Raw genomic sequence first — 20,424 nt, 5'->3', positions numbered from 1 at the left:
TCAAAGAAGAGGAATAAAGAAAGAAACACACAAAAGTATTGTGATCCCCTGAGAGGTCACAAGATGTGAAGGGGTCTCATACTCCGCAGCATTTCAAGGCCTAATCTTGAACATGTTCTTTGTGTTCCAAAAAACAGAAAACACTGCTCTAGATTAGAAGAAAGAATCTTTTATATCATGGCCTGGGGGGTGGGATTATCGTGACCAACCAAGCCCAAACAAAACATGGTGACCACCATTCTTTAAGAACTCTTTGTGTCGTGTGTATAGAGCAAACTAACTCAAAAAGCAATCATGAAGGGCAGTACAAATGCTTTTGACCAGTAATGTTTGAATGGCATTTGCAAAGTCAGGAGCAACACTTGAAAAGAGATTCTGCAGTCATGCATGTACAGTTGATGTTTTGCCTGAAATAGGCGTTAGTGTTGCTGGGAAATCAGAGACGTATAAAGTTACGTATACAGTGATGTAATGACATGGTTCTATGGTGGCTCTGCCTCAAACCTAATTGTTTTTTTAAATGTTCACAACTTAAACCAACTCTGAACTCGCCCTATAGCACCAGGTTAACACTGGTTGAAAAGGGTTAATCGTGGTTAATAGATAATTGAGGGGGGATACCAATTCTCACACATATATTTCCACTAACCCTTTATCAAGAGCACCACCCAGCTCATAAAATAGATAGATAGATCATCTGTGGTTCCCGATGGAATCTTTTAAAACCTTGGTGATGTCATCAGGGTTATCTCAGCACGACCTAACGTGTTAAACAGACAGTCGGTGTTATCAACAGGAGCTCTGGGAATCGAAAGACTGGGGCATTAAAGAGAGGGGTCTAATTTAAGAAAACATCACTGAGACATCATGGGAACTGTATTTTGGTGTTTGATCAGGGACTAAATATTAACATATCTTGATGTTATTTCTTAAAAACATCTCCTCCTAAATAAACACAAACGGAACCATCCGGTCTGTTTCATCGTCTGTTAATAAACATAAACTGCAAAAAATAGTCAATATGTTAAATAACTGTATGACAATTATCCCTGAGTCTCGGGTGGTGAAGAAAGGATGAGCCATAACTAATGACCAAGCACATCCCCTTAGTACATATAAGCTTTTACCATCAGGAAGACGTTCAGGGTGCCAATCCATTCAAACCAACAGGATTCACAGACCGTTTGTGCCCACAAGTATTGCCCTCTTGAACAAACTGTGAAACAAAAATAATTGAAGCAGCTTTTCATGACAGGTAATGTAATCTTATTGTGGTGACGGGAGGTGTCAGTGCAGTTGTTGTTGGAGGTGTTATTGTTCTCTCAAATTTTCAGAAGACTGCTGTGCAGCACCTAATTAAGTCATCCATCCATCCATCCTTCCATCCATCTCTCTCTAAATTATTAGATCATTTGACCTCTTTATGGGTCCAATGAAGCAAGGTTGAGGAGATTTAACACTTCAAGAGACTTAAATGAAGAGCATGGAAACAATATCTCTAAAGAAAGCACACAAATCATTCTGACTGACCGAAAGCAACAAAACATTGATAAAATTGATTTTAAATCTGCTCGTGGATCTTTGTTAATGCCCCAAAAATACTTTTAAATGTCGCTGCATTAAATTATAGTGTGATTATAATACACATGCAAAACCAGCTTCATTTAAACACAGGCTACAGACACATTTGTCCACCTCTGCTTGGAAAGAAGTAGCTGCATTTACAAATGATAATAGCAGCACACACTCTGTAGAGAACCTGTCATTAAAGGTCTGCAGTCACATGTAAAAAACACATGATATCATCTTCTTCTCTACTGTGGTCAGTGTTTTTGCCTGCAGCCGAGGAACAACAGTAGTGTGTCATCTGATTTGCTGCAGAGGATACAGTACAGACAAGCCCACCTCCTCTATTGTGTGGAAATTATCTGAGGGAATCTTGGAGGGTAGCAGCGTATTCCTCCTAGCAAAGTCAAACTGCAACTGAGGGATACAAATATAAACACGTGCCAGCTGATATTTCATAAAACGTCCTCGATCCGGTGACAGTGATGTGCACACAACAGCTGAAGGAAGGCCCTTGTTGTGATGTGCGACAAATAGATATGTAATTGTCCTCTTCCGGAATAAATCAGCTCTGTCCATTAAATAAACGTACATCCTTAGGGTGGCTCTGAACCTGGGAGATCCAGGACAGGATAGCGGTGATTAGATTATGCCACAATCACAGCCGCAGCACTAGCAGCAGCCCACAGGCTCCTCTCACAGTGCTTTATCAATGCGGCCCAGCAACAGCCTTGCACGCTGGACAAGCCGGGGCTGTACCACGGAAGGGCTGTTTCTCGTTGAGGGGCTCCTGTCACCAACGCTGCCCGGTTGGACCTGTGCTGCTTGGATGGAGGCTCAGGCATTTCAATCAGTGTGAGGATGCCGGCAGAATGAGCCAAATAGACTGTGACACGGTTACTGAGCATGGCAACAGTGCGGGGTAAACCAATCAGACAGAGCCCCCGAGCCGGGGCTGGATGCCGGCTGCATCTGTAAACAGACCTGTCTCACCTTCACTTCAGCCAACCTGCCAGATTGATATCAGAGCGAAAGGGAAGGTTAAGGAAAGACCAACTCAAGAGTTTCACTCCCAAATAGACTAAGAATTAAAAGTGCAGTTTTATGTCAACATGTCAACCGCTGTTGCTCCCTTGCTAATATTCCCTTGAGATCAAACATACAGTTGTAGCTTTCATGACCTGAGTCCTCCCATCTCCCTCTTCCTCTGTTTCTCTTCTTTTTAAATGTCTGTATCTTTAAAAAAAAAAAAAAATAGACGTGGACATGAGGCACATGCTTATTATCTGAAAAGCTTTGCTCAACAACAATGTGACGTCGTAGCGATAATAACACTTGAAAACCAAAGAGATCGCCACGCTCCATCATCACAAAACCAGAGATGACACATCAAGCTCCATCACTAGTGGCACACACTGCGAGTTCGCTTCATCGGTCTCGTTTTGTCCTTTATTCTAACATCTGTCTGAGCAAATACAACTGAAGGTGAGTGAATTGTCTCCTTGGCAGATTGTTGTCAAAGGTTTGGCTGGCATGAGGAAACTGATTGGTGGTGTCCGGAAGAGAAAACACTTGTGTCTGACTGTGAGACGCATGTGAATGATTTCCCCAGGAAAATGGTTGGGAAGCCCCTGATTGCTGGCCTGGTGGTTCTCCTGGTGGCTGCAGTGAGCCTGTTCCTGGGGGTCTTTATGGGGCTGGGGAAGAAAAACACGCCTCCCACCTCGGACCACTTCTACTCAAGGGCTGCTGTGGCTGCCGATGCTGGAAAGTGTTCAGAAGTGGGGAGGTGAGAAGTATTCTGTTTTCCAGATGCACAGTGGTAACCCTTTTGTCTCTGTCTGGATGTGTGCTTCAAGGGTTTGTTTTTTAACCAGTTGTCTTCATTTGTTTCCAGAGACATCTTGAAGAAAAACGGTTCAGCCGTGGACGCCTCCATCGCTGCCTTGCTATGTGTTGGCCTTTTGAACGCTCACAGCATGGGCATCGGAGGAGGACTCTTCTTTATCATCTACAACGCTTCCACAGGTGAGTGTGCATCATCAGTCGTACCTTGTCAACAAAGCCGACTACTTAGCCATCATCAACCTGTTCTCCGTTCCTGTTCAACAGGGAAGGTGGAAACCATTGATGCGAGAGAGACAGCGCCCATGAACGCCACTGAAGACATGTTTGGCAACAACACCAAGCTTTCTCGCACAGGTAGCAGCAGGCTGTGTCTCCGATGCAGAGGAGAGAGGAAGATTCAGTCAGATCTGACTTCACTGAGTTCTGTGATACTGTTGAAGCCACTGTAACGCATCTCCCGAGGCTAGAAAGGGATTTAGAGAGGATAAATATTCTCGTCTCAGATCAGTCTGTCCTGCTATTCGCACTTAAAAATAAATTCTGCCTCTCTCCCATTGTATCTGCTTCTGGTTACATATAACTAAAATCTATATCTGTATCAGTATCTGTAGAGACCTCATCGTGTCTTTGTGCTCCACACGGACAAGAGACAGAAAGAGAAAGCTTGTGAAATTCACTTTATTGTTATGGCTGTTTCTACATGACAGGTGGATTGTCCATAGCCATTCCCGGGGAGATCCGCGGCTACGAGATGGCTCACAAGAGGCATGGCAGGCTGCCATGGAAGGAACTGTTTGAGCCCAGCATTGCCTTGGCTCGTCATGGTTTCCCTATAGGAAAAGCCTTGGCCCATGCCATCTTAAAGAGCAAAGATTCGATTCAAGGAGATGCCAACATGTGGTGAGGATGAAGCATGACAAGGAAATATACAAGCTAAGTTGAAGAGCAGCAACAATGGCTCTAATATCTCAGCTTTTTCTTATTTCATGATGTGAATGTAGCACAAGGATTTCTCCAATATTTTGTGCTGAAAAGGCATATTTTGACACATTGTGTCTGTAAGTTAACAAAGATTGATACGATAAGTCTGTAGGTCAGAGATGAAGCTCACAATTAAGACTGAAAATGGGGGAAGCAGGTTGTACCACCTTTCCTATTTCTAAACGTCTTATTATTATTATTGACTAGCCATCTGTTTGTCAAATATTACCCATCTACAAAATCTAAAAAAAGTGCTCAAACTATTCATTAGTTGCATGGGATCTGGGATCCCTAGAGTTTCAGAAAAAAAAACACATAACAAGCTTCCATACGTCTTCTGTGGGGTCTTCCAAGTGTCCGGAAGCCCATGTCTATTTCCTATTCTGGCCACAAATACTCTGTCCTGTTAAGTTTTAAGTTATCCTGGCATGACGTCATATGCAAAGATTCCTGGAATATTGTCTTCTGATACGCAGTGGGGCACTAAAGTCAGAAATGTTTAAATTACATTCACAGCAGCTTTAATCTTCTACAAACTTAAATATTCTTGTGATTTGAGGGATTCTCATCTTTTTCCTTTTGTCCATCTTCCAGTGAGATATTTTGTGATTCTCAAAAAAAAATCCTGAAAGAGAATGATATCATCAGATTCCCGAAGCTGGCCGACACATACCAAAGAATAGCAGAAGAGGGGCCTGATGTCTTTTATAATGGGTCAATGGCACAGACTATCGTGGAGGACATCCAGGCGGCAGGTCTTGTCTTCTTTTTCATTTTATCTTAGGAGATACACTAAGGAATAAATGTTAAATTGGCTCAGAACCAAACTACAAATTCCAACCAAGACTTCACAAAATACAGCCTCAATAATGCTGTTACACATCATTTTAAATTCACTCTGTTCCTTTCCGTGCCCGCTCAAGGTGGCATTATCACCCTCGATGATTTGTTGGAGTACCAGCCTGTGCTGAGCGAGAACCCTCTGAAGCTGAACGTCGGGGAATACACAATGCATGTCCCAGACGCCCCCTCCAGTGGCCCTGTGCTGGCACTCATACTCAACATAGTGGATGGTGAGCAGCTTGGCCGAGTGCTTGTGCAGCCATGCAAAAGAAAGGATGTCAGGGTTTCCCCAGGTCGTCCCCGAACTGCTCCTCTGCCTCTTCTGGAAGCAGAAAACTGAGCTGCTGCCAAATTGAATTCACCATCGACGCCCCATCTGTTGCCACAGAGAATATTTAGTCATGCTTTAAATAAAAAGTGGCTACATTACTTTCAAATTAGGGCTCAAATGTAATGTGTTCATATATGACTCTGGAGGAAAATGCTCCCTCAGACACATATCTGCTGGTAGGGCTCATGTTGGTATTCAACTTTTTTTTGTTTAAGACCTGCAATAGAGAGAAATGGGCAGAAATGGGCTTTTAACACAGTGATGGAGAAGCATCATCAAGGAGACTGGGAAAATGTAATTAATTTACTCCACACTATTTTTTTTTGCTGTGGATATTTTGCAGGGTACAACTTCTCAGGCACAAGCGTCTCTACATCAGAGACAAAGACTCTGACGTATCATCGCATTGTAGAGGCCTTTCGTTTTGCTTATGCCAAAAGGAGCAGACTTGGAGACCCACGTTATCTCAACATCACCGATGTAAGTCTTTGTACTTCAGATGTTTACTTTGGAGCATCTCCAGCTTCACTGTTCTCAGTATGATCGCAGTTGTCTCCTGCTTGCCTCTACAGTGAGAGTAAGTGTTAATAATGCCATGTTTAAGGGAAACATGAGCATTTGATTTTCATTGAATTTGATAGGGACAGCGCTCATTAATAAAAAGAATGTAAATGAGCCAGAGTTGGCTACATAAGCTAAATTTCATCTCTTGCCCCTATAGCCAGTTTTTACAAGCTACCTGCAACAAAATAAAAATGACCCCTTATATGAGTGCAAAAATCTATGGATAATTCATGTGCATTATAAATAACAATCAAACTAACTGTATCAGAATCCCCTGAATTAAAACACTGGACCCGATAAAAACAAGCAAATACATAAATACAATATAACAATTAAACAATACAATTAAACACTCAGCCACAGATATGCATTTGAACTAAATCACAAAAGATAAAGTAGAATAATAACACATGACTGTTTTCTGTATTGTTAAAGTGTTCTTCTACTGAGTAGCCTTTACGATCATCATGTAAATCAGTGAGTTCTGCAGCTGACTTGTTGTTCTCTCCTCAGCTCATCCACAACATGACTTCAGACTACTTTGCGGATGGCATAAGAAGTAGAATTACAGATGACACCACCCACCCAGATGACTACTACGAGCCAGACTATTTTGTCCCAGACAACCACGGAACCGCTCACCTGTCGGTCATAGCTGAGGATGGAAGCGCCGTGGCCGCCACCAGCACCATTAATCTATAGTAAGAAGTCACGCTTTTAGAGAATTTCCTGTAGAATAAAGGAAATGTGTTTTCCTGAACAGCAAGTCAGTTTTTTTGAATGAATCATGAATCGTTAAAAAGCTGTTTATTTCCTCAGTTTTGGCTCCAAAGTCATGTCTCGATCAACTGGAATCATCTTCAACGATGAGATGGACGACTTCAGCTCTCCGTACATGACCAACGGGTTTGGAATCCCTCCCTCACCCAACAACTTCATCCAACCAGGTGTGGCCTGATTGAATTATCGCACACACATTGCGCCATCTCCCTTGTTTAGGAGGGGGGGGCTTCTGTTTTGATGGATGGTGTTGCTAAATAAGGCCATGTTTCCACAGTCACTTAATCCTTTCTTTAGTGAGGAGGATGCAAAAGGTGATGTTTCAAACAGCCTTTCACTTGCCCTCGCATTTGTCATTGTCAGGGGCTCTGATACGTCCAGCTCACACACACAGCATCCTTCTCCTTCCCCTTTTCACAGATACAAGCTAATTTCCAACATCAAACTGTGGCTCGCTGCTGCTCTTTAATGTGTTTACAGTTGTTTTAAATGTGTGCTAGGTTAACATTGCGGTTCAGGGACCATTGAACCAAAAGGTAAACAATTTATCCATTCAGCAGTCATAGCCACGTTATGTTTATCTGTTGGCAGGCAAGAGGCCGCTGTCTTCCATGTGTCCCACTATCATCTTCGACAAAGACAACAGAGTGAAAATGGTTGTAGGAGCGTCTGGAGGCACTAAAATCACCACAGCTACTGCCTTAGTAAGTCAGATTCATTCACACATACACACACAATTACACACTTATCTGACGTCTTGCATTTTCTGGTTAAAAAACAGGTAATCCTGAACTCCTTGTTCTTTAACTACGACCTAAAGAAAGCTGTGACGGAGCCGCGATTCCACAATCAACTCAACCCAAATATGACAGTGGTGGAGCAGGGCTTTGAAAAGGTGGGTCACACATCACAGACATCACTGATTTAAGAGGAATGTTACTTTTGACAAACTAATTGGGTTACAAATTTCAGGAATTTGCAAAGCTCACTGTGTATTTTTGGATTAATTTCCTAACATACATGCAACTAGTCATTTTAGCTCATGTCAGTATGAAAATCTACTTGCAAAAACAGCTCATTTGGGATTATATTACACTTGTTGTGCATTAAGATGCACAACAATTAAAACAATCACATCTCTGATCTGAATCCAATGTGAGAAAAATAATTATAAATAACATATAAATGGAAGCAAGACTAGCAAGCTAGTGTTAATATGCTAGCATGTTATAAGTCTTGCAGTAATTGAATTATTATCACTAGTACTGAGACGAGTACTGAACACAGCAACAGATCTCAACAAACAACGGCAAATAAGAAAAAGATTAAAAATTACAAATCATCGTGAGGGACATGAATGTCTGTTCTAAGTGTTAGTTGGTGAGTTATCTTACTACAGAGGAAAGCCTAGGGAATCACCACAATTAATTAGAATTAAACTGATTTAAATATCTATGTAAGTTGATTTACTGGCTGCTAGAAAGATATAAAAACTTTCCAAAGACGTGTGGCATGCAAATGATATGTGAAGTGATGTAGATGGACAGAGAAAAAAAACAAAGGTTTTGACCTCTGTTAAAAAGTAGTAAAACCACATGCAGAAGACTCTACATGTTTGTCTGTGTGACGTGGCCTTGGCAGAGTGTGCTGGAGGGTCTGGCCCTGAAGAACCACGTGACACAGCTGCTGAGGACTCCGGACTCGGTGGTGCAGGCGGTGGTGCGGCAGGGAGAGCGTCTGTGTGCGGAGTCTGACCCACGGAAAGGAGGCTACCCAGCGGGATACTGACCGTGACCTCAGGCCCTCCTCAAAGACACTTGGACAGATTCTCAGTGAACAAAAAGGTGTCCGCACGGAAGACCCAAACAGTGTTTAAGCTACGGAGACACAGCCGCCAATCCTTCTTTTACTCAAACATGGATAGTGACTCAATTTCAATACCTCTTTCACTCAAACTCGACTATTCAGCATAACTTTTTCGTTTGGCATTAATTTTGTGTTTTGAAGTAAAGTAAGAGGTTGCACCTAGTTTGACTCCTGTATCATCACTACTGGATACTGGTAAGGTAGGCCGAAACACATTTGGTTCTACTCAACCTATTTTATAAATAATACATTTATGTTGAAGGTTTCATCACTATGTTTTAGGTAACAATCCGAGTGGTTTTAGGTCGTCCATGTTTACTTTTCTTTTTTTGTCTAAGTAAAAATTATAAGGAGATGGGTGTTGTTTTCATGTCAAACTTGTGAAAACATCAAGTATCGACCGACAAGCACTGATCAATTAAAAAATAAGGACACCTCAGGTTGTTTGCCTGTTTTCCCAAAATGTCTACCTACATCTTTCTCCTGATGTAAGCTGATCGTGACATCCACATCATTTAGCAGGAACTGACCGTGTTGTTTTCTACCGTCACTCTCTAGTGAAACTGTAAATGTTTAATATCGAGTAGAGGTCAGGTGAATGTATAGCGTATTCTGAAAAATACATTTGCAGATATATTTTTCTAAACATGCATTGTTCTTATGCCATGTTTGTTGCCATGCTTGTTATTAAACATTTTGAACAAAGATGCTATATTTTACCATAGAAACTGTGCTGTTTCTGTACTGAAATGTTAGGCACGTGATCAATATATCTAATATCTTTAATTTGTGTTTAGTCAGGTTTTGTTTTAGTGTAAATACTAAACTAACCCCTAACCTTTCCCAACACAAAGTGTTTCATCCTCTGGGGACCACGAGCGTAGAAAATGTCGGTGACCTTGTCAATGAATCGGTCATACGCAATATTACATCAGGATGTGGCGGTGGATCAACAGTCATCCCTGCAGCAATACAAGCAGAATGGCTAAGTTGGACAAAAGCAGCTGGCTCTGTGAATGTTTGGAACTTTAGCTAGTTTTGTTAATTGACTAATCTGTTAATGGAATTTAAGTTCAGCACGAAAAAGGGAAATAACCCAACAAACAATGTGTAGGAATCAGTGGGTTCAGTTGAGTTGAAAGGAATAAATTTGACTCTGACTGTTCATGAATTTCAATCAGGATTCAGTAAATATCTCCACTCTACTGTTTGAGCAAATGAGAAACCAAATACTGACACAATGAGACCTCATTCTCAGAAGTGTCGGCTTTTGGTTTTCATCAAAAAATCTCTTTTAAGATGTTTTTTCGATCGATGGTTGGATTTTCTCAAATGCGTTAGGAGCAAAGTTGATTGATAGCGATCAAGTTTAAATCACAATCTCATCATATCTGTAGCATTAAAACTCCTTGGGTAGAGCATAACGTGAACACTCAACTCTGCACTGTGTTGACACAAACATGCTCCTATATCCAGACAGGGGAGCATGTTTGTTTAAGTTTATATTACAGCAACCCTGTGACCCGGCTCACATGCTCTGTTATCAAGCTCGCACTTGTGAAAGCGGGGGTGACTGTGTGATATTTACATAGCCTGCTATTACTTCACACTGCTGTAATCTATCTGTTTATATGGAAAATGACAAGTAACTTAAACAAATTCAACAGAGAAACTTGCAGGGGGTTGGGACATGTGGAAAACCAGACAAACAGCCCTAACGGATTCCCATAATATAGCCCACCTCAGAGATGCTATTGCTAAAGGAGAAACAAAGCGAGCACATCCTGAAATATCAGGATTACTAGTTACTTTAAAATAAACGGTCCTTCACAGATTTCTGCCTGCAAGTATATTCCCATTTAAATTCTCCTTCTGCTTTAGCCCTAAACTGAAAACTAAAGAAGATAAAACAAGTCAATTATTTTCTGGAGAAAAATGCTTTAAGTAACAGCTTTGGAAGAAATGTAATCATTCAAATCTTCCCAGACATGAGTGGAATAGAGTCACAGTATCTGTGGTTATGTCACAGCGGGTCTATCACGTTATGTGATCGCGATTTCTGCCCCACGGATTCCAGCTTCATCAGTATTCTACCGGTGAAATATGAATCTTCCAGGCCACTGGAACACATTCATCATGTGGCTAATGGTGATATTACCCTCATTCATCAAAGAGTGGTGGGAAAATCGGCCCAGCTGTGACAGCTCCAGATAAACTTTCGACGTTTCTGCCACAGCGTTCTGTCAGACACAACCTGGACCGTTGCTGTGGTGGAAGCTATCAAAACACCTAGTTAATAACAGGCCATTGTTCTACTCTGTAACCGACAAGTGAGGAGACGACGACAATATTTATGACAACTGACACTGTCCTGTTTATTTACTATCAAGAATTCCACTGTTCCCAGCATCTCGATGAAATTATAAAGGAAGTGTTTGAGAGCTGATAGAGCAGGACAGAGTTTCTCTACCATCTAGTGGTGAACTGAGGCTACTCGACGCAGCAGTTGGAGGAGGTGGTCTCTCTTTTTCAGCAGCCCCCCAAAAAAAAACCCAAAACATTTTTGTCCGTAAATAATAAGCAGTTAGAGTCGCATGGAGACCGGTGGTGCTGGTGACTGCAGCTCCTGGTCAAGCAGCCTGAAGAGCATGGCACTTTTGTTGCACTGTGAGATTTGTCCCAGGGATCGGTGGAGCTGAGACTGCAGGTAGTGGACGTCCCGCAGCCGCTCCTTACAGCTCAGCTTGGAAAAATAAGCCGCGGCCTCGTTCAGCGTGTCAACAGCCAAGACTGCCAAATTCGAATCTGTTAGGGCGATAATAAGCAGCAGTGTGTGAATGTAAATGAACAAACCACATGAAGCCGCGAGATAGGGATCAGTGTTCGACAGGGGGGTGAGGCCGTTACCTGCTTGCCCTTGTCTGTTTGGCCTGAACCCAGCCACCGCCATCTGACAGCGGGCTGTCAACAGCAGGGCTCGACCTTTATCTATGACCGCTCCGTGGGCCAGAACAGGCTCAAGGGCTTCATGAAGGACATTCAGAGCCTGCTCAGGGACCCCCAGCATCAACTGCAGAGAGGAAAGAAAACAGTTTTATAAAATTACATTTACTTATGTAGCAATTTTTCAAACACATTGACAAAATGCTCTATATATACAGCTGGTTAAAAATAGAAACTGACCGATATGGATTTTTGAAGGGTGATGCCAATACGGATATTATGGAGTGAAAATATGTTCTGGCTCTAATACAAATACAGGAATACATACAACCAGATATACCATCAAGCATACACTCATTCACAGACAAATGAATTAAGCATGCAACCAAAATAAACAATCACTTGAGTTGAACATAGAATGTTGAAATTAGTTTCCTGTAGTCTTTTAAAACAAACCACAGATTCAGCGGATTGGGAATAAAAAGGTTGCTTCAAAGTTCAGGGACAGGAACCTGAAACGCACAAGAGGCCGGCCACTTAAATAAAGGGCTCAGCTACATCAGGAGCCAGGCCTGAAATGTAATTAATAAGAGTTTTAAATCTATTCTACATTTTATTTTAGTCAATTAACAGAGGCAAGAATTGGGCCGATGTGGGACTGATGACTGTTGTTAGTTAATAGTTAAGCTGCAGCATTTTGGACAAGCTTTAGATGGGCTAGGGAGAACTGAGTTATTCAGGTGAAAAATGAGGTCATCAAGCATGACTCTTTGTTGTTTTTAGTCGAAAAATAGAGAAAATAAATACACACACACACAAACACACAAACACGTTAAGCATTTACAGCAGTCATACTGAAGATTAAGGCTGCCATGTTTTGCATTAATGGGAGCTGTAACAGTTTCAGGGTGAAGTCTGTGTCATTGTTGGGTCTGACCTGAGAAAAGGCCAAGTGAAGGATGGTCTCTGAGGCCAGTGACTGTAGGTGGTGCTGTCTAGCTAAGGCCAGTGCCTGCAGGAGGAGAGGAAGAGCTGTGGAGAAGCCAGATGACTCCCAGTGGAGCTCAGCTGTGGCGAGCATTACTCTGTGTGAGACATAAACAGGCAGTGATGTAGACGAGAATAAAACAATGACTTATCCCTGATCCCTGGAAAAGGAAGATATCTATTTTTATTTGTCCAACAGGTGAGTCAACTCAATTCCACAAATAGGAAGCTAGTGTGTTCACACTGCGTGCTTAGAAATCATCCCAAAACCAGTAACCGACAATGTAACATAAATGAGCACCTACCTGATGACCATCTCTGTGCATTTAGTCTTCTCACAGTGGAGCTGTAGTCTCTGTAAGATGCTGTACGCCTCTGTGCTGCGGTTAAGAGCCTTCAGGACATGAGCTTTCCTATCAACAAACACACGGTTAGTGCGTCATCACAAGTATGAGTCAGACTTTGTGAGGTTTGTGCCTCAGTGTTACCTGTAGAGACCCTCTGTCCTGTTTAAGGCAGAGATGGCTGCGACGAGTGGCTCCGCTAAGTGGTACTTTCCTTCGTTCATGTGTCTCTCAAACTGGATTTTAAGGTCACACAGCATCCAGAGCTGAGGCAGTGATTCAAGTAAACAAACAAAAAAAAAAAAAAAAAAACAATGAACATATTGTGCAACACATAATACAGCAGTTCTCAAACTCGATGTTTTATTTAATCTAAAGGCAGAGTGTTATGTGTTTTTGGTGGTATGGGCGTTCTACCACAATGACTTCTACTAAAAAAAAGGTATAAAATTAAGAAAATATAATTTTAATCTCTACGATGATTCTCAGTCCTTCAGGCCATGACCTTTTTAGGAGTTGGACCTTTATTTTTACTCTGACAACTTCTGAATATACCAATGACCTGGATGACTGAGAGTCTTCACAGATATGCAACTGGATTTGCCCGTGTTTCTTTAACACCGCTCATCCAAAAGGCTTCTTCAGTTCCAGCTGACTAGTGGGAGGTTTCAGGTGACCTTAAAAACCTTAGACTGCTTTTCTAAACTTCACTCTGCAGTAACAGCTTCTGTAGAGCAGCATAAAAGAGGTTAGTGAGCTTACCTTTGCATGCAGTGAGTGAGGAGGAAACTGTTCTTTCAGATGCTGGAGAATCTCTGAAACGGCGAAGTACAGGCCCTGGACAGAAACAAAGGTACATGAGACAAAGAGTTGAGAGCTAAACTCTGCCCAGGAGCTGGAAAACAGTTATGATCAATGTTTATTACCTTCCCGCAAGGCTGGGCCAACTCGCTAATGGACGTGCATTAATCAAATGTGTTACCTGCTCAGCGTGCAGCTCAGCCAGGTGGCAAAGAGCCACGGTGAAGGCCTCTGTGTTGTTCTGCTGGACCCCGAAGTTGACTGGCTCCAGACTGCTCATGTTGAGAAGCAGCTGGGCCTGCTGCAGAGCCATGGTGCTGCAACAGACAGGGGAGGCCACATTAATGATGATAACTTCCTGGTCATCTAAGGCCATTGCACTTATTTCGCAAAGTCAAACGTGAGCAGAAGATGCTCGGCTACCTCGGATGTTAACCCATGCATAAAAATATCTGACCATAGTCGTACTTCACAGAGCGGATTTAACACCAGTCGGGTAGGTTGTGTGCTAGCATGCGGTCTCCTGTCAGTAACTGTGAACAGACATGACAACTGTGTGGAGGCAAGGTGAGCCTGACCTCTTGCCATACATCCTCCATATGGACGTAGTCTGGGCCAGGCTGATCTCGATCAGCTCCGACAGACTGTGCTTCCAGTGCAGGATGTCCGTGTCCTTCAGTGCGTCCATCAGTTTGTGTGCCGTCTTACCCTGTGTCGCCCCCTGCTGGAACAACGACTGAATGCCCAGAGAAGCCAAGTACTGCAACAGAGAGTATCAGTCAGTGTGGCGATAATACAAGTCAATGATCACAAATAAGGTTTAAGAGTTTAAGAACACTTTCTTGTGTTTTGGATCAGGATATAAGGGTGTTGCTCACAATCAACACATTTATCTAACACCCAGTGTTTAACACTTGTACATAAATTGTAATTACTAGGTGTGTAACGATTCTGAAAATTAGATTAGAAACAATGATATAAAAATCTTATATCAAATGTAGGCAAGTTTAACCTCAAAATAACAACTCTTAGTCCCCTGCTACATTTAAGTCAGCCGTGGTGAAACATGTTGGCCCCTTGCCCCCTAAACCACATAATTGAAATCAATGTAACGAAGGATGAACCAGGCCATGGATTCGGGAATAATTTTATCCCTAATAATTACATTTGATCAAGTATTTTAGAATTTCATTTTCACCAGTTTTAAAGACAAAAACTCCAGGAGACAAACTGACCTGTGAAATACCATCTTTCTAACACAAAATGTGAAAACACCACATTTTTTCCACACGATCAAGTGCTCAGAAGTAAGTGCACTGATCACCGGAGCAATGCACTGCGATGTGTTGAAAACATATCTCCTTATTATAACCAAATTGCCTACTACTTCTGCCCCAGTAAATGTATGGCAGTATTGTAAAAAAAGTATTAGTATAAAGTTTATATTTACATAATTAAAGTGGATTTGAATATTTGGTGTCTCGAAAACAAACTCTTGTTATTACAGAACCAGATAAACAGATGCAATGAAGTACAGTCACAATCATTGTTTCCCTTTTATGAATGCAGGATTGGAATGGATGCTTAAGCTTTTCCTAATTTGGGACAGATGTTTTATTATGCGTTTAATTAGTAAATGTAAATGCATGTGCTCTGTAAACATTTGGATTATAGCACTTTCTGTTACATTTTGCAAATTCAAACTTATGACAACGGCGCAAAAGCAATTCAAAAATAATGAAAAGGCCACTTTGACACACTCGTTGCTGTTTGTTGTTGTATTATGTGAAACTCACTGGCAGGCAGAAATGGGCAGCCATTTTCACTGAATCCTCAGTCAACACAGTGCTGTCGGATCCCTTCATCTGTTCCAGGGTGTAGAGCCAACTCTGATAGAGGACACAAAAAGAAAGGGAGAAATAAACTGAGAGATACTCTTTAAACTCAGCCATAATGAACCATCATTTCGTGGAACAACAGCGACAGGTAGTAAAATAAAAGTTGAAACAAAGTTTACCAGACAGTGCTGCAAGCACACGTGGTCATTGGACTCCTGGGCAATACGGATGGCCTCCTGCAGAGCCAGATCCGCCTGCTGACTGAGGGGAGAGAGAAAACGATTCATTCATCTTTGCTTAGGAACTTGTCCATGAACTAAGAACTCCACCAGCACTTGAACTTACTAGTGACCAAAGCGACAGTGCAGGCTCGCCAAGTTAAGAGCAGCATAGCGCAGACTTCGACCATAGCCCTCATCCCCGTTGCTCTTCCCCTCATTACCGGCCAAGATGAGGCGATCAAAATAATGAAGCAGACTGTGGGCGGAGAGGAAGATGTCCTGGACTCTCATGCTGTTCAAGTAGTTCAGATAATGCTGCAGAGATACAAAAGAACAGAGAGCCGATGAAATTCGCCCTAAAACTCATTGGAGTTGATCAATTTGAGGCATGTTTCATAACAGTTATAGTGGATGTTTGGGGGATGGGTCTCACCGCCTCAGCAAAGTCTGGGTTAAACTTCAGCATGTTGTTGAGCTCTTCCTGCAGCGCAGCAGGCCTCAGAGCCTTGTTCTCATCATTCTTCAGAAGATACGCCTGATGGAGGATGTTCAAAAACAAGTACCGTCTAGTTTTCACACACGGTGTTGATAGTTTCATTTTCCCCTTTGTGTCTTCAAAAATGATGGCCCCTATATAGTTTAGTTCTCTTCAGCCGTGACGGAAACACTCACCTGTCGTGCCAGAAAATACTCGGCTTGTTTTTGTGACAGGGGACCTCTGCTTGGAGCATTATCATTTCTAGGAACAAAATAACACACCACTGTAAAAAACAAAAATCATTCACAAAGAAAAAAAATCAAAAGAGTGTTTTCAATTCCATGCTATATTGGGTTACATTTATATGAATCACAAAGGGCCCTGTTCAAAACTATTGTTAACATCCAGCCTGAGAGATTCGATCACAAATGGACAATATGAAGTACCAGTGTTCACGCCCTGCCAATAAAATGAGTCCTGAATGTTTCTCCTTTAACCACCTGTGATTGGATCCCCACTCAATATGCAAATGATCCTTTCTGTTCGTAAAGACCCAATTATGTTGGTTTTACCCAATTTGAGTTTACAGATGTCTATCTAGAGTTACAGGGGGGCAATTTTGGGTCAACGCCATCACTGTGAGGCAGTGTTAATTTTGGCAGCTATTTTTGATTTAGTCTTAGTCTTTTGACGAAAATGCATTTTAGTTTTAGTCATATTTAGTAATTTTTATCCTTCTTAGTTTTAGTCACATTTAATAGCCACATTAAACTCCTTTTCTATAAAAACATATAGCTGCAGCCTAATAGCTCAAAAATATATATTTAATTTTAAATGTGAAAACAAAAAGGGAGAGCAAGTCAGACTGGAGGCGAACACAGAAACTGCAGGTTGGTAGAAACCAACTGCAGCTTCTGCTCTGATCAAGACGCGTAGGCGCTGATCTCTGATCAGCTGAGACCAGAGAAACTCTTTTCACTGTTTCAATAGTTAAGAAGCAGTCAGTCACTGAGAGGCTTCTTAACGTGTACTAGCTCTGATCTTGTGTCTCTGAGCGAGTGAGCGAGGCGGGGGGCGGAGCCTCGGGACCGGTGCGCTATCTGGGAGGACACAGACACACAGACTCACAGACTTACTCGCCCTCTGATACTTTATGACGGCCTGATACAATGATGTTAAAAAAATTATTGTGACTTAGTCAACCACCAACATTTTCGTCTCGTCTCGTCTCGTCAACGAAAGTAAAAAATAGATTTAGTCATAGTTTTTATTTTAAAAGATCCGTTTTCGTTACGTCTTCGTCTCGGTCATGGAAAAAGGGCCGTTAACGAATATATTTCGTCATAGTTTTCGTCAACGAAATTAACACTGATTTGAAGACTTTTTAGCTGGTCCTCACATAGTCAAAGGGCTGTTTGAAGGGTAAGATTTAAGTTTAGTTATGATTGGTAAGGTGAGGGTAAGGGGCTGGGGAATGCATTATGCCAATGAGTGTCCTCACAACTGTAGAGAGACAAGCGTGTGAGTGTCTGTCAGCCCAAGTGAGAGAGAGGTCGGGGGGCTGAATAAATCTTTTGCAGCTGAGTTAGAAACTTGCAGTGGGTGATACAAATATTAAAAAAGATCCCACCATCAAGGAATGGATGAAATAAACTTGTCTGTTCCTTGATAGTTGAACATAATTCCAAGAAGAGCATCACTAACCGGAGCTCTGACGCGTGCAGTGGGGTGTCCATCTCGTCTCTGCCTATTCTGTCTCCTACAGTATCTTCGGTGCTGGTAAGGTCCATATCTGAGTCGTCGGCGACCAGCGCTGGCAAACCAATCTGCCCATCATTAGGCTTGGCGTAATGACTGTGGTAGTAGTGCTGCAGGGACTTGTAGAGTTTGTAGACCTGACTGAAGGACAGCTTGTTGTAGGCCAGGAGCATGTGTCTCATAAAAAGTCCTGAAAAACAACAACAAAGCAGTTGAGTTAATTAATGCAAGACTCCTTAATAACAATAATACTGATATTTCCAATCCGACTCAAGGTGCAGTCGTCGAATCACGAGTACTACTCACCCACAACACTGGTTTTATAAGCCTCGGAATCAAAAGCAGTGAATGGAGTGGGGAGAGTGGAGAAAAAGTACTCCATGTCTTTCAGCTCACCATCTGCCATTTCATGCAGCCTTTGAATAAAAAAAAGAAAAGAGAAAAGCCTCAGCAACAAGATTATCGTGTTGCGTCCAGGTTATTACGTGGACCTGGGCCTTTGCTGTCAGGGGATTTCCCTATGGAATAGTTTACCAGAGGAGCTCAGACTGTTTTTAAATCATCCCTCAAAATGTACTTTTACTTAATAAGTTTTACTTAATTGTTTTCAGATGTAATCTTGTTTCTTTTATCCTTTGTTCCATTCATTTAAATGTTTCATCATTCGCTGTGTTCGATTTGAAATGTAATCATATTGTTATTTTGCTTGTTGTCTTTAATGTTTTGTTTTCTTTATTATTTATTTTTCCTCATTGCGCCAGCTATATAAATCCACTTACTCTTCTAATCACATACAAAGCACTACACGGGCGGGCCCCTCATTATACTTGTGAATTATTGCGTCCCCTGCACATGGAGAGATCCCTAAATCCAGATTTAAAACTGAAGGTGACCGGACTTAATGGGAGCCGGCTGGGAGCCGGACGGATTTTCCGTCACGGCTCCCATCCTCTGGAACCAATTGCCCTTAGTTATAAAACATGCAGAGACCATCAACAATTTTAGGAGGTTGTTTTGAAACTTGGTCTAGTCCTTTTGGTCCTATTGTTTTTGCTTGCCCTCTGTGTTGTTGTCATTCTTCTAGTGTTTATGTTTTACTCTGTTATTTCCTGCTTTTGTCTTTATGTTTGTTTTGTACAGAGCCTTGTAACTTTGGTTTTAGGAAGTGCTTTATAAATAAAATGTACTTACTTACTTACTGTTATTATTATTTTCCCAAGAAAAAGACCATATTAATATAAAGTGACCTGATCTCCTGAACCTCTGGGGACGGTGGGAGCACCAGGAGTCTGAGCCTAGTATCAACAGGTTGCATAGTAGTGATGTATCAGAGGCAGTCAGTGTGCATCATACCTGAGTTTGACAGCATAAGCAGTCTGAGGACAGCACTCCTCCACCGTCTGCAGGAACTGACCCAGAGTCAGGTCTGGACCCTGATGAAAACAAACATGACAGACAAAGATCCATCACCTGCTTAGCGCAGCGCAGCGAGAGACACAACTACACGCTCCCCACCGACCTGCTGCAGGGGCAGAATCAGCTTGTTCAGTCGTCTTCTCTCCGGCAGCGTGATCTTCGATGCGGTCATCTCGTACAGCAGCGCCAGCACGGAGATCTTATACGGAGTCACCCAGTCTTTGATGCCGAACACGTTGGCGTGCACCACTCCGTTCGTCATCATGGGGTTGAAATACAGACTTTCGTGCACACTCGCCATCTTCGCGGGTTCTAGTTACGGACACGCAGCGGTTTCGGGATGAAGCAGAGAAACTCCTTCAACAGCCGCGGTCCCACAGGCAGCAGCAGCTAGCTAGCTAACGTGGCTAGCCTACACTGAGCATCAGCTGAGTACTGTGAAGAAACAACAAAAGAGCGGACACTGAACATGTCACTGACAGAGAACTGCCACGTCGGTCTGATCCTCGTTCACAGTCTATGGTCTGATCAGGTAGTTCATTTAAAACATGTTGATAAATTTGAAGTTTCTCCTTTCAAACCGCCCTCCCTCCGTCCCCTTTTAATTACGTCATCAAAAGGCAGAGCTTTTTTTTTCATTAAACTTTATTTGTAAGTTTGGTTTTGGCACAAACGGACCACCAACTACTGTAAACTACAAATAATGATAATAATACTGTTGAGGTGACAATTCAAATAATGTTTTTGTTTTTTTAAAGTTGATATTGTGTGTGATTTGACTACATCATAATTTATTTTGAAGGATTTGATGGGTGTCATAACTATACCTGTTATAAAGATATAGTAACAAGTACATCTA

General features: G+C 42.1%; 2 protein-coding genes across 3 annotated transcripts; one reads left to right on the top strand and one right to left on the bottom strand.

The window, feature by feature from the left end:
• The first annotated feature begins 3,182 nt into the window (after positions 1 to 3,182).
• On the top strand, positions 3,183 to 9,483 carry ggt1a (gamma-glutamyltransferase 1a). Of its 2 annotated transcripts, XM_062381973.1 has the most exons (12): positions 3,183 to 3,355; positions 3,464 to 3,594; positions 3,679 to 3,768; positions 4,122 to 4,314; positions 4,990 to 5,150; positions 5,319 to 5,468; positions 5,913 to 6,049; positions 6,647 to 6,834; positions 6,953 to 7,080; positions 7,505 to 7,617; positions 7,695 to 7,808; positions 8,555 to 9,483. In XM_062381973.1, exons 1-12 carry the CDS (start codon positions 3,183 to 3,185, stop codon positions 8,699 to 8,701), a joined length of 1,725 nt encoding a protein of 574 aa, XP_062237957.1. In that variant the 3' UTR covers positions 8,702 to 9,483. The 2 variants fall into 2 exon arrangements, with proteins under 2 accessions (XP_062237957.1, XP_062237958.1); XM_062381974.1 differs by lacking the exons at positions 3,183 to 3,355; positions 3,464 to 3,594; positions 3,679 to 3,768; ... (2 more) ...; positions 5,319 to 5,468; positions 5,913 to 6,049 and having other exon boundaries at positions 6,659 to 6,834; positions 7,505 to 7,652; positions 7,688 to 7,808.
• Positions 9,484 to 11,129: 1,646 nt separating this feature from the next.
• Positions 11,130 to 20,186, bottom strand: anapc5 (anaphase promoting complex subunit 5). The gene is made up of 17 exons (XM_062384741.1): positions 19,669 to 20,186; positions 19,503 to 19,582; positions 18,456 to 18,565; positions 18,096 to 18,339; positions 16,586 to 16,652; positions 16,347 to 16,448; positions 16,038 to 16,228; positions 15,872 to 15,953; positions 15,651 to 15,743; positions 14,433 to 14,614; positions 14,036 to 14,171; positions 13,816 to 13,890; positions 13,198 to 13,319; positions 13,015 to 13,122; positions 12,660 to 12,807; positions 11,687 to 11,849; positions 11,130 to 11,584 (listed from the first exon to the last, which is right to left on the bottom strand). The coding sequence occupies exons 1-17, from the start codon at positions 19,864 to 19,866 to the stop codon at positions 11,364 to 11,366; spliced, it is 2,322 nt and encodes a 773-aa protein (XP_062240725.1). The 5' UTR covers positions 19,867 to 20,186; the 3' UTR covers positions 11,130 to 11,363.
• Positions 20,187 to 20,424: the final 238 nt, after the last annotated feature.

This window comes from Platichthys flesus, chromosome 3 (assembly GCF_949316205.1).
Source record: "Platichthys flesus chromosome 3, fPlaFle2.1, whole genome shotgun sequence".
In the NCBI taxonomy this organism is placed as follows: Eukaryota; Metazoa; Chordata; class Actinopteri; order Pleuronectiformes; family Pleuronectidae; genus Platichthys; species Platichthys flesus.
The sequence above is the reverse complement of the archived record's forward strand: the minus strand, read 5'-3'. Positions and strand labels throughout refer to the sequence as shown.

Bases quoted from the DNA above. Each gene is read 5' to 3' on its own strand.
- anapc5 (XM_062384741.1), bottom strand. From the start codon at position 19,866: ATGGCGAGTGTGCACGAAAGTCTGTATTTCAACCCCATGATGACGAAC. The intron at 18,566-19,502 runs GTATGATGCACA...TTTTATTCAAAG, and splicing joins GCTTATGCTGTCAAACTCAG to GCTGCATGAAATGGCAGATG. The intron at 16,229-16,346 runs GTGAGACCCATC...GTATCTCTGCAG, and splicing joins ACCCAGACTTTGCTGAGGCG to CATTATCTGAACTACTTGAA.
- ggt1a (XM_062381973.1), top strand. From the start codon at position 3,183: ATGGTTGGGAAGCCCCTGATTGCTGGCCTGGTGGTTCTCCTGGTGGCT. The intron at 3,769-4,121 runs GTAGCAGCAGGC...TCTACATGACAG, and splicing joins CACCAAGCTTTCTCGCACAG to GTGGATTGTCCATAGCCATT. The intron at 6,835-6,952 runs GTAAGAAGTCAC...TTATTTCCTCAG, and splicing joins ACCAGCACCATTAATCTATA to TTTTGGCTCCAAAGTCATGT.